Source organism: Anas platyrhynchos, chromosome 2, assembly GCF_047663525.1.
Source record: "Anas platyrhynchos isolate ZD024472 breed Pekin duck chromosome 2, IASCAAS_PekinDuck_T2T, whole genome shotgun sequence".
NCBI classification, from domain to species: Eukaryota; Metazoa; Chordata; class Aves; order Anseriformes; family Anatidae; genus Anas; species Anas platyrhynchos.
The window spans coordinates 142,596,772-142,609,623 of NC_092588.1; the positions used below are offsets into that span (position 1 = coordinate 142,596,772).

Sequence of the window (12,852 nt, forward strand, 5' to 3'; positions counted from 1 at the left end):
AGTTCAGTCACCTACAATAATCCCTTCAGAAAATGCAGCCAACAAACTAATCTTCTTAAAGCTACGTGTTGTTTAATCCAAGCAAGAAAACTGCACAGCAAGAAAAGATGCACGTGAAAACGAAACCTGTCAGTTTGTCTTCCCTAAGGGTTTCTTGTGCTGCGTTAGGAGCCTGAGCAGTCTTAAGTCTCTTGGGGAAAATTGGCTCAGTGTTGGGCTGAGTGACAGCATCAAGGTAAATAGCCAGAAGATGCAAACAATTAGTTGTTGCCCCCTGTGTACACCTACTGACAAAACTGTAATGTAGCCCATGAAGCTAGGACAATATTCAGTGTTTATAATAATTTAATTTCAATATATTCAGTAAATAATTCACACACAAAAAAAAAAGGTTTAACAACATCAAAGTTACAAAGTCAAGCACACAAAAATAGAGGAAATGTACATCTGTTCTGTGCGCTTTCATACCTTCTGTTACTTGCTGCTTGGCTTTTCTTAAGCCTTTGCTTCTCTGTTGTATTGTTCCATCCTTCATTTCTTATATTCCCTGAAAGCCACTGCACTTTAATCTACATGTAACAAATATATAATATAATATTTTATGTTTAACTCATGGACAGTCTTTATTATTTCTGTATCTAATCTCTTGAATTTTAGGCGTGCCAAAGTATCCAAAAAAGGTTAAAAATACTGGAATGAAAACAAGACCATGAACAGCCCCAAACAAAATAACGAGAAACATGATCTTGAAAAACGTTCTAAAGATGTAGGTTTTTGCTGCAGCCAGGACAACAACTCCTAATATAGTAGAAATTGCACCTTGTAGTACCGGGTAACCTAGCTGGTGCAGAGCACCTATCGCTTTTTTGTTTGCTGATGACTCTTTACTCGTAACAAAGGCATAGGAAATATGAGCAGAAAAATCTACCGAAAATCCTATACAAATGACCAGGTTGATCATGGATATGGAATCCAGGTTGACATCCCAAAATGTCATGAAACCAGTGACACCGACTATAACAGAAGCTATAGCAAAGGTCACCCATATGCTACACAGCGGGTTGGGAATGAGGAAAAGAGAGACAACGAGCATTGCCCCAGCAGCAATGAGAACATTCTGAATGGTGTTCTGCACTATGACCAGGTATTGGTCGTAGTATATGAATGCTGGGTGGTACACCTTTAGGGAAATACTGCATTTCTCGGCTTTGTCTCTTAACTGGTTTAAAAGATTTTTCTCATCGACGGCTGACGTAACATTCACTGTCTGGACAAAGAAACGTGAGGCTGTTATTTCATCGTGAGTCTTGTTAATGTCCAACTCAAAAGCGGAATAGTTGAACAGAATACTTAAATTATTCATGAAAACATCCTTATTGTCAATATTTATGGAACGATTTTTAGCAAGTGCTATGTATGCTCTCAGCCATGATTCTGTGAGGTTCTTATCTACATACGAAATGTTCTCTATATCCTCTAGGCATGTCTCAATCTTTTCACGAACAGCCTCTTCCCAGTAACTTACATTCCCATTAACAATAACCATGACCCTAGGTCCATATTCTGAGAAGTATGTTTCATCATCGTCATAGTACGGAATAACGTAAGAGTCATCACTAGCCAGATTTCGAAGATCTATGCCCTCCCTTATTTGAGTACACCCATAAATACTGCCACCCAGATATGCTCCATACAGCAACACCACAAGTAGCTTGGTCCATGTAACTGTCAAGAAAGGCCCATAATACTTTTTAAAGAATAGGCTCATTGGATGTTCACTCGCTGTCTCATTGGTCTGAAGCTGAGATGACTCGCTAGAACAGCTGCCTATACAACATGCGTTATAGAAGCAGGACGTCCTTCCTTGCTCCACTGGCATACAGGTTAACCAGTGTCGGTTTGCTCGCTCCCTCTTATCATTCAGAACAATAATGGCCCCAAAGAAGGTCATGGTATATATATAGCAGAAGATGAAAGCAGTGCCGGTGTAGAGGCAGAATGATTGCACGGAAGGAAAAGTAGTCCAGGTGCCAATGAAGAAGGCCAAGACATCTGTGATAGTGGTGACTGTCACAGACAGGGCCGCTTCGCTGTAGGTGTCGGCCAGACGAGATTTAGTGTCCGTCTTACTTGCACTTTGTTCCCAGGAAGAGATCATGATGAACATGTCATCGACACCAACACCTGCAAGACAAAGAGTTAACCCTGCATTGCACAAGGCAGCTTCCTCTGACACCCAGCAAAAGCACAACATGAGCAGCCTTTAAGGCTACATGAAATTAAAATAATAAAAGAAAGTGGGCTACCAGCTTTGCTTTATGGGAAGTCCTGTGAAGGCTGCCTAGCCTCTTGGAACAGGGAATACACTGTACTTTAACCATTAAAATAGAAACAAAGATAAGTATCAGTAATCATGAATGCAATTGTGCTTGAACAGATCAAGGTGCCCAGGAGTTGAGAAATACTACTTACTTTAGTAAATACTACTTACTTTAGTGCTGATGCAAGTTAAAGATATAGGAAAATACATCCTTTGTATGCAGATGGCTCTGTTACTTTTCAAAAACTCATAGTGACTGCATGGATTGTTGATCCCTCACCCTGCTGTGCTGAAGGACTGAGCACTCTTAGCGTTTTGTGTCTGTTGTCTATGTGCCCACCGATGTAAAGTACTATATACATCGCTTTAAATACGATTGAAATACATTGCTTATTCTGATGCTTCACTGCCCTTGTCAATAGAAGCATCTCCTACTGCCCCTGCAATCTCTTCGTCACCACTGCAACAAATTAGACCAATATTTTCTTGCCCTATCTTCAGCAGACAGTTAGGAGATGGAAGATGTACCAAGCATTTCAAGAGGTATGAAGAGTACACAGCAAGTTTGTTAAATTGGCAAAATAGGTAATTGCTTTTAGAATTCCAGCAAGTCAATGAACAAAGCACTCCACTTGAGGGGAAGAAAAAAAAGCCTGAACAGACTGCATGAATAGAACACGAAGAGTAACTGGTTAAGTGGTAGAAACAGATCTAAGTGGAGGGAAGAAGGATAGGAAATGGTGGGGTAGACAATAAGCAGAGAGGAGCATAATGAGCCAAGGATGGCAAGAACACATTAGCAAGAAAGACAAACGGACAAGTGCCAGTTCATGAATAAAGGCAGCTTAGTGGCAGGTGGCTGAAAGTACTTTGATCTTCCCTGAACCTCTCCTAGAAACTGCATTCTGCAAAGCATGGTACAGCTGAATGTAACAGCTGGTGTATTTAGATAAACCAAACGTGGAGTTCCCTACTATGTCTGGCTTTAAACAAAAAATCAGATCTCTCTGCTCTGAGCAAGATAGCGTCCAGGAAAGAGGTGTGCTGGGGCTGTATCACCTCTTTGATATTATTATCTTTGCACGCTTAAATCACCCTGTTAGAAGGCAGCATGACAACAGTCCGCAAATTAATAAAGGACTGTAAAAAAAAATCAATTACCTTTGATATATATGAAAGGACAAGGAATGATCGACTTAATGCTATCAGGGACACCTCAAAAGTTATTGAGATAATTGTTAGAAACACCTTCCTGATTAATTTTCAATAAGTTCTCAAAAACATTTGGCAGGAGTGGTTTACTTAGATCCTACCTTGCAGCAGGGAGTGTGCCCTCACCAAGTTCCCTCTAGGCCCCAACTTCTTATTCTGATGAAATAGATTCCTTCAAAAAAGCAGCTTCTGGCATATAGTAATTAAATAGCGATCTCGGTGTTCAGCCCTCCCACCTGTGTCTATGTATACTTTTGACACTGTGATGGAAAGATTGAAACATAACCCAAATAGACCCTAAAAACAAGTGGCTGTGTAAAACCACAAGCTAAGGAAAAAAAAAAAAAAAACACAACAAAAAACAACAACAACAACAACAAAAAACACACACAAAACAAAACAAACAAACAGAAATTTGAAATTTTGTTTTAGAAAAGCCTCATGATTTTTAACTAGGCTTGTGACTTTTAAACACTTGGGACTGGCTCCTAAATCTCTCAGCATCAGCTAGACACCCAGCACACGGTAAACAGCAAGCCAGAAGCTAGTACTGAATGGTGTTGAGCCACATAGTTTCTGGAAGCCAGGTTTGAAAGCAGTTCTTTTACAGTAAGGGTCATTTGTCACTATTCCAAAGTAAGGGTCATAACTCCAAAGGGAGCCAAATTCATCACGTTGCTTATAGAGTTCTGAAGAAGAGTGATGTATGCCCTTTCTCAGGAATACAAAAGAGCTCTTGTTAAGTTTAGAGCCTTTGTATTTGGTGAGCAAAAAAAATGCAAATACCAAATGCATCTGAGCAATGAAGGCAACAAAGGAACTACCTATCTGCTAAAGAGCATTTGCATTAGACATCCAGTACAGCCTCCAGCCTCCATTAACTTGGGAGTTCCATGTGTTTTCCTCAGCACATGGTTAAGACCAAGAAAACATCACATTAATTTGTCATACAGGAGACTAGGTAAGGATTTTAAAAGCTGTAATTTATCTGCAGTAATGTTACCCAGAGGTATTTGAAAGCTAGGATCTGTCAGACCATGCTACAATGATTTCAGTAACTTCCTTGGTGCAACAGAATGGGGCATCGCTTCAATTTTCTATCCCGAGACTGTTCAGTCATTTGGTTGAACAGGAAATTTCACATCTCGTGAAAATAAAATGAACATCTTGGAAATTGCAGACAGCCCTGCTCAGTGCTTAAGCTATATGCAGACCCAACTGTATCTGACCAAAGACTATGCTCTTACTATAGGATACAAAACCTTACAGTAACTTGTTTCCCATACTCACCTCATACTACATGTACTAGCCTACGTCACTGCTAGTTCAGCCAGGACATACATTCCATGGTGCTCACTGCTGAGCTACCTACATGTAGAAAGTGATTAAAAGTAGCCAGGTAGGGAGCTCTGGCTGTACTGCAACAAGAGGTGCAGTGATCGAGGGGTGGCTGGTTTTGGAAAGACCTCTGTACCTGCGTAAATTGCTAGCACATTCAGCAGTCCCAGAGAACAGTACTAGCAACAAACTGTTTTGGGGTAGGCTAACTATTATCTGCAACTAATAATTTACATAAATGGTTATAATACACCTGTAGAAAACAGCAGGGTGTCATCGGAAGGAAGGCAGTGATAGAGCCCCGTTGAGCTCAGCTGAAGCAGGAGCTCTGGACTCCAAGCACTAGTTGAATAAATGGTCAGTCAGCATGGCTAACTTAGCAGTGACCCTTGGAATAATGCCAGAAGCACTAACCTTACCAGCCCACCCTTTACGCTCGTCAAGCTGGAGCAGTGAAACTAGGGTAGGCGCTATTTTTTGTGAAAGCAGCCCTTCTGCCACAGCACAACCTCTGCCTCACAGCGTGGGCATGCAGAGCCGCATGCTCACACCCCTGAAGGTCAGGGGAAGCTGCATCTCCTCTCCTCACAGCATGACTGAACTGCGTACGATCTGATACTCATTTCATAAAAGAGAAATGCTGTTAAGTTGGTTTAACTCCAACTTTTTCCTTTGAATCTGAACCCAACACAATTTTCTACTTACCTAGAATAAGAAACGGTGCATTTGCTACAGTGACCACAAATGGCACTCCACAGAACATCAACAATCCAAAGCTGCTTAATACAGCTAGCCCGGCAGAAATCACTCCGCAGCATGCAAGCCAGACATTATTTCTTATACAGCTCAGTCTGAAAATATTTTAAAGAATATCTTAGTTACACGTCAAATATTTCACCAAGACGAGTATTCTACAGAGATACAGACGGTATCTTGTCCATGAAGAGAACTTGATGAAAGCTGCCGTTTGCTAGGAGAGCTCTCAAGTGTCAGTGTTAGACAAGATTAATTTATACAGCAGGTGCTAAATACGTTATTACTGCTGGCCAGTTATATAGAAATAGATCTGAGAGTAAATATGTGTACTGATCTGTGTATCAATAACAAGTGGACTGGTAAAATGAAAATACGTACACTCTACTAGGGAGGGTCTAGATTTAAGGTGATCAAAAACATCATTAACTTTTGGAAGCTCTGTCCTTTTATACAGATTCTTAGGGTTAGCATCAGCATAATATGAAAGCAACTCCTGGGCAGTAACAACCATGTAGAGAAGCCTTCTAGCAGACAGACTGGCAAGCAGCCATTTGCCAAGATGCCCCCAACAGCTTGCTTGAAGATTCCCCATGAAACATTCCCACTGGGAGACTTTACACCACATCAAGAGGGCAGAGTTGCCTCGTGCCAAATCAGGAATATTTTCCAGGCTGTAGACCATTTCTGAACTTTAAGAGAACCTCTCACTTCCATAGCAAGATGAGTCTGATAAGTTACCATATCCTATTCTGGTTGTATTTTTGTGGGCTACACCATGATTTTTATATACCTAAAAAGCTGTTGAGGTTGGAATTGTGTATGGCTGAAACCTTCTACCATACTCTAGTATCAGCAGCATAGCACTGCTGCCTAACTCTTGTGAGGTTGTTTAACGCTGTACAGAGAAAATCCCAGGGGGTGTATGGGTGGATGAGTGTTGGTGGAACCACCCTGGTTCTGGCTGCACCCTCAAATGACAGGGCGTGAGACAGCTGATACACAGAAATTGTATAGCCTAATTAGCACAAAGTGTAATGCAAGCACTAATCCATTAAGCCCACCCTCTGAGTAGAACTTTATTCCTCAAGCACAGCACACAAACACTGCCGTATGACTGTCAAACATAGCCTGGCTCACCTCCGTCAGGAGCAAAGGAAGGGCAGACCAAGTTCTTTGTGAAAGCAGGTAAAGCTCAGGGCTCTCTGAGAAAGCACAACGCTTAAAGACCTACACAGACTTGCAGCAATCTGTGAAGTTAGTGCTGATTGATCTGTACCATAACTGAGAAGCTGGCAGAAAAAACATGCAAACAGATCTTAACCCGATATACTTCTTCCTCCCTCCCTGTCTTCCTCCCATTTTTGAACTTATCTTTGCAAATACTTAGCATCTTGTGGGCAGCATCAAGGTTGAAACTATGAATGCAACCCAGAAAGTGGCAAAATAACCTTAGCAATAAAACCATTTAGTCTTTCCCTGTCCAGTAGGATGACTTCTTGGCTTGATTTTTATGCATCCTTTCTGTCAATGTTTCCCCTGTGTATGCCAAGCTGGGCTGCTAAGTTTGACCCAGGAGAAGTGCTGGTGCAGAACTGAGCTGCTGCACAGGCTGCTAGAGCAGGCTCCTGGCTCCCTTACACACAGGGGAAAGTAGAACCTGGTGTCTGTGCCGAATCATTTTCTTAATCCAAAGTGTTTACTTTGGCATAGTGCTTTTGTGTGGAAGTTGCAGCGCTTTCAACCTCCTAAGGAGCACAGGTTTGCTGCAGCTGCAACAGTTGCAACACACGGAAAACACACCATACACAGGTATAACATTAATGAAAGTGATTCTTGTGAGATGGGGACTATGTAAATGATTGATGGCTTCAAAGAACACGCTAATGGATATTAGCATTCGGGGTGCGTGGGTCTGAACGAAATGCTAGCTCAGGTACGTGTATGGGACTCCACACGAACCCCATTTACAGACATGGCTAATACATGCAAATTGGAGAGAAACAGCAAACAAATCCTTTTTGCCCACTGTTAAATTTCACATGATCTTCAAGAATTACTTTGTTCAAGAACAGAATCATTCTCATTCCCTCAACAGAAGGAGAAGAAAGCAAACGAAAAGAGTGAAAGCCGCCGCCCGCAGATTACGGCTATCTTACCTGAGGCAGGAGACGATCGAAAAGGTTATCGTCAGGAAGTAAGTTATGGAAAAGAGCGGGATCACGCTCTTGGTGTTTCCTTCGAACTCCTGCTGCCTGGACAGCGAGGTGAAGTAAGTCACCTGCCGTGGAAACAAGACGAAGCAAGGTGAATTACCTGCGCTCTCCCTGCCGACACCACCCCAGCCGCCGGCCACCCCCAGCCCCACCGCCTCACATTCACGGTCTTCAGATTCAAGCGGGCCAGCACCCCGGGGAATTCCTTCAGGAAGGTCTCCAGGCACTGCCGGCTCTTCTCGGCCTCGTCGCCGTCCTCCCGCAGGTAGTACAGCAGCTTCATGGCCCGGGCCGACTCCACGTAGCCGCTGCCGTTCGTCCTCACGCCGCCCAGCGTGGTGCCCAGGAAGGAGCCGCTGTCATTGGTGGGGTAGCGCAGCGGGCCCAGCGGGGAGCTGCCCAGCAGCGGCTCCAGGGGGTTTGGGGGGACACAGACACCCCTGAGGGTGGCGCAGTGCTGCTCGTAGCTGCTCAGGTTTTGCACCGCCTTGTTCAGCTCCAGCAGCTCCCGCATCGCCTCGGCGCTCAGCACCGAGCCGTTCCCTATCGCCACGGCGATCAGGGCGGCGTAGGAGCCCTCGGTGGCCAGGCGCTGGGCGAAGAAGTACGAGTCGTTGGAGGGGAAGTGCAGCCGCACCAAGTCGCGCTCCGCCTTGGCGGGGCCGCTCGTCGGGGTGAACTGCCCCTCGATGTCGTTCTCCTGCAGCCCGGGCAGGAACATGAAGCCGGAGCCCAGCCCGCCCGACACCAGCAGCGGCAGCAGGGCGAAGGGCCAGGGGCAGGAGGCCACGGTGCGGCCAAGCCCTTCGAAGAGGCGCTTGAGGGGCCGCTCCAAGCAGTCGGTGTTGCTGCAGGAGCAGGGCTCCTCGTGGGGCCGCCGCTGCCCCATCCCGCCCCGGCTGCCCGCTCCCCACCGCCGGCACCGCGGCTCTGAGCGGCTCCCGGCCCGCCGCGCCCTCCCCGCCTGCCCCGGCCCTGCCTCCGCCCTCCTCAGCACGGCGGGCGGGGCCCTGCCCCTCTGAGGCGCTGTGCCCCTCTCCGACTGTGGTCACGGAGCCAAGGGGATCACTGAGGGGTGGAGGAGTGTGGCGAGCACGAAGGGAAGCGTTGGGCAGGCAACGAGCAGCTGTTGGGCTGGCACAGTTGTCTGAGGGAAGTTCAGGCAGAGTGCAGAGCTGAGGCTACAGGTCACTGTGGGGTTGGTGTTTGGGATCTGGTGCCTCAAGCTCCCTGTACGCTGCTACACTGCATGCTCAGCCTGGCCTTCAGGCTGCGTTGTGCTGCACAACCCCCTTGGCTGCAGGATAAGCCTGCTCTGCTCATGGCGACAGAGGAGCCTGCAGGCAGCCCCCGATCGCTATCAGTGATCCTGCGACCTACACTTCATCCTTTAGACCTCCTCCTCTTGGCCAGTCTTGGCCAGTCCTTCCCCCCAGTCTGCTGCTCTTGTTCCTTCAGTAGTAGCATTCTCCCCGGGAGCACAGCATATAACCTGGTGATGTGCTTCTTACTGCACTTCCTCGTGTGGTAAACAAGTTTACAAAACCGGAACAAGAACCGAATAAATAAAGGACTTGGGAACAAGGTTTAGTGAGTGCAGTGGGCATGCCACAAAAATCTTAATGTTACGGTACTCGGGAGCTTCGTGCAGTAACAATGATGGAAAGCATCTCCCCAAGCACAAGAAATGCCCTGCAGCCTGCTATTCTTCACTGTCTTATGTGATGCTGATTTCAGTGCCCCCTGGCCGAGGAGAAAATTAAGCATGGATGTGACACTGCTGCATAAGCGTACAGTCAATTAAACTTGTACGTCACAAACAGGCACTTCTTTTTACCCTTCTTTGAAGGAAGCAACTGTCTCCTCTCCTATCAGTACTTCCAAAGAAAAGTTACCTGATGTCATGCAGATGCTTGATAAATTAATGGCAAAAGGATCCTCACTGACATGGAGATTAACTCCAGATAAAAACTGTTGTATATGCAAATAATCTTCAGATATGCCTATCCCCATACCAAGACACTAAGAAGACTGCCAGGATCATTTGTCAGTGGAGTTGTGTGTGGATGATTTACTGACATTGCAGCAGACGTCAAGAGTTTTCCAGTTACATGCTTAAACAGTAAAGGCAGCCATAAAAGCTTTTCAATTGCTTTAGGCTCATCAGAAATGAAAATAGAAACTTGATAGTAGTTTTCCTGGTTACAGGAAAACAGTGTCAGTAATTTTAGTTTATTTATTTATTTTTTTGAATTTTGACCTCACAAATGAGAAATGAAAGTTTTTCTTTATTTTGCTTGGCTCTGTGCTATGTTACTAATATTATTCAGCCACTTTTCTTTCTTTCTTTCTTTTTTTTTTTTTCTTCTCATCTGTATGCTCTCATAAGGACTTGGGGAAGTTGAGTGCCATACTCATTTGAAAAGTAAATTTATAAGTTTACCTTGTAGGGAATCGCAGAATCCTTGAGGTTGGAAGAACCATCGGATATCTAGCACCCCACACTCCTGCTTAGGTCCTGAGTAGGTTGTTCAGGACATGGTCCAGTCCAGTTTTCAAAATTTCCAGAGACAGAGAGTGCACAACCCCTCTGGGCAACCTGTTGCTGTGCTTGAGCACCCACACTCTAAAACGTTTTGGTTTGATTTTTACAATTATAGGAATAGTCTGGAAAAGTTATGGAACATCCTGTGGATACCAGTGGGGCCTGGATTGTGTGTCAGGAAGCTCAGGATCAAATTTCTCTTGTTTGCCTATTGACATAAAGTCCTGCTCTGCAGGGATTGATATTTGCACTTTCAAAATTTCTATCAGAGCAGAGATGGCTCGTTTCTTCCCCTCTCTTTGGAACTGCAGGACAGAAGGGTATTTCTTTATCCAGGCTGCTTGTGGAAGTGTTGTGCCAATTGTGTGAGTTGCACTGGGCCCTGGAATAAAAAAGTAACACCAGTAATTTATTTTATTTTATTTTTATTTTTATTTTTATTTTTATTTTTATTTTTATTTTTATTTTTATTTTTATTTTTATTTTTATTTTTATTTTTATTTTTTATCTCATTCCTTCTGCCATAAAGCAGAGCCAGGTCTGCCTATGCCACCTCTGAAGGAAATTTGACTAGTGTGTTGTTTACAGTGCCCACCATAGTACCCCACGAGGTCAGGGAAGTTGCCTACTGGTCTAGCCTAGCCTTTCCATCCATCTGGATGAGGCAGGAGTGCTCTGTTGGCTGCATCTGTCTCTGCATTCATGACTGGCTGCAAAAGCAGGTCCTTCCTTCCTGTGCTAGGCAGTGACAGTCCATGTCCCTAATCTTACATGATTGCAGATGGCATGGAAAATCCAGTGCTTCACACCCATATATCCAAAGCAAGCAGTCTGGCTGTCAAGCTGTGTGTGTCACGGGCAAAACACACACAGCACAGGGAGATTATGCACATAATTTATTACCCATTCCTAGCAGTCTAAAGCAGTGAGAAATGAAAAGCAAAATGAAAATACCTTCTTGCCATCCACCCGCTTCTACCTCCTTCCCCCAAGTGTCAAAGGGGAACAGGGCATGGGGGCTGCAGTCAGTCCTTAACACTTCGCCATATATCCATATATCCAAAGCAAGCAGTCTGGCTGTCAAGCTGTGTGTGTCTGCTAGGAGAAGCGTTCCCTCTGTGCCCTCACCAGCCAGTGTGCAAGAAAGAATTGCTGTTCATAGACCTTCAGAAAAGTGCACACAAAGGAATGATAGGGAGGTGGCCTGGTGTGTAGGGCAGCCAGATGAGAGATGAATTCCTGGTTTCTACCACAGCAGCTTATCTGCTTCGATTATACAATTCTGAAGAAAGCCTGGTGCAATATTCTGGCACCAGGACCTGGAAGTAACATGTTTATTCAGGTTGAAGAAACTGCTATTCAATTTTGGAGCAAGGGGTTGCTCTTCTTGCTCTTTGGAGCAAGTGGTTGCTCTTCTGCTTGACGATGAGACTGGTATTTGCTGTGAATAAGGGCAGCAAATGTGAGTGAGCTGGATGCAAGAGGAGATGGTGTCAAGACAGAGGCAGTCGTGTTGTAAGAAAAGATGTGACTGCCTTATATGATATGTCAGAGTTGTCAACATGTATTAGGCATGGAGTGGGGCTTTTTAGGAATTTCTATATTTAGCTGAGTTTTCTTTTTCATTTTTAGGAAGAATGAAGTTGCATGAAGCATTTTAACTGACTAGTCAATAAGCCGTTTTTATTGTACATCAGAATGATGGACAGAATTTCAATTTATTAATATAGGTTACCAGCAAGGCAAAGTGAGCTGACAGATTTTATTAATTAAGCTCCAGAATTTCTTTTTAATCTGACATATACAAAATTTCCCATCTCTACTTCCGTGATTTCGGAATCATGAGGTTTTCCAGGAGGGCTGCTCTAAATTACACTTTTAAAACCCTGGAGTGCTATGAGTACTATGTGATGTGAAGATAATGAAGAGCAATAATCAACTTCTGTACATTTACTGCCTTATTAAAGGGCTGTGGAATTTCACTTTTCTCAATATATAAAAATTATTTCACTAACTCTCTGAGAACTGTGAAAAGTCTGCCTCTTTAATCAGTATATTGCCAATAACTTGGATGTTATCTTTACAGGCTGCTCTTTTAATATGTTACAAGCTTCCTTGTAAAATTCCAGTAAGGTCAACAGTGATCTAAATAGAGCATTTATTACGTTATCTATATAATCACTAACTTTGCATATCTCTCCCCCTTTCATTTTCGAGAAAAGAATTTCATACTTCCCATAGATAGAAACTTTCTGCTTAACTGCAGAATCAATATCATCATTGCTATTCTGTGCCATTTTTCCTGTCCCAACAGGACCTTAGCAAAATTATTTATTTTTTTCTCAGGTCAATCCAGGTTCTCCTGATATTTATCTTTTTTTATTTTTTTATGATAGGTGTGACAGTCAATATAATCTCCTGTTGCTTATACACACACGGAGTGCGTGAAGTCTGCTTGCATGGATCTA

The 12,852-nt window shown here is 44.0% G+C and overlaps 1 protein-coding gene across 1 annotated transcript; it reads right to left on the minus strand.

Annotated features, from left to right (window-relative positions):
• Positions 1-327: 327 nt before the first annotated feature.
• Positions 328-8,834, minus strand: LOC101800181 (patched domain-containing protein 3). Its single transcript, XM_027450591.3, has 4 exons — positions 8,000-8,834; positions 7,783-7,904; positions 5,576-5,721; positions 328-2,184 (listed from the first exon to the last, which is right to left on the minus strand). Exons 1-4 carry the CDS (start codon positions 8,726-8,728, stop codon positions 611-613), a joined length of 2,571 nt encoding a protein of 856 aa, XP_027306392.3. The 5' UTR covers positions 8,729-8,834; the 3' UTR covers positions 328-610.
• Positions 8,835-12,852: the final 4,018 nt, after the last annotated feature.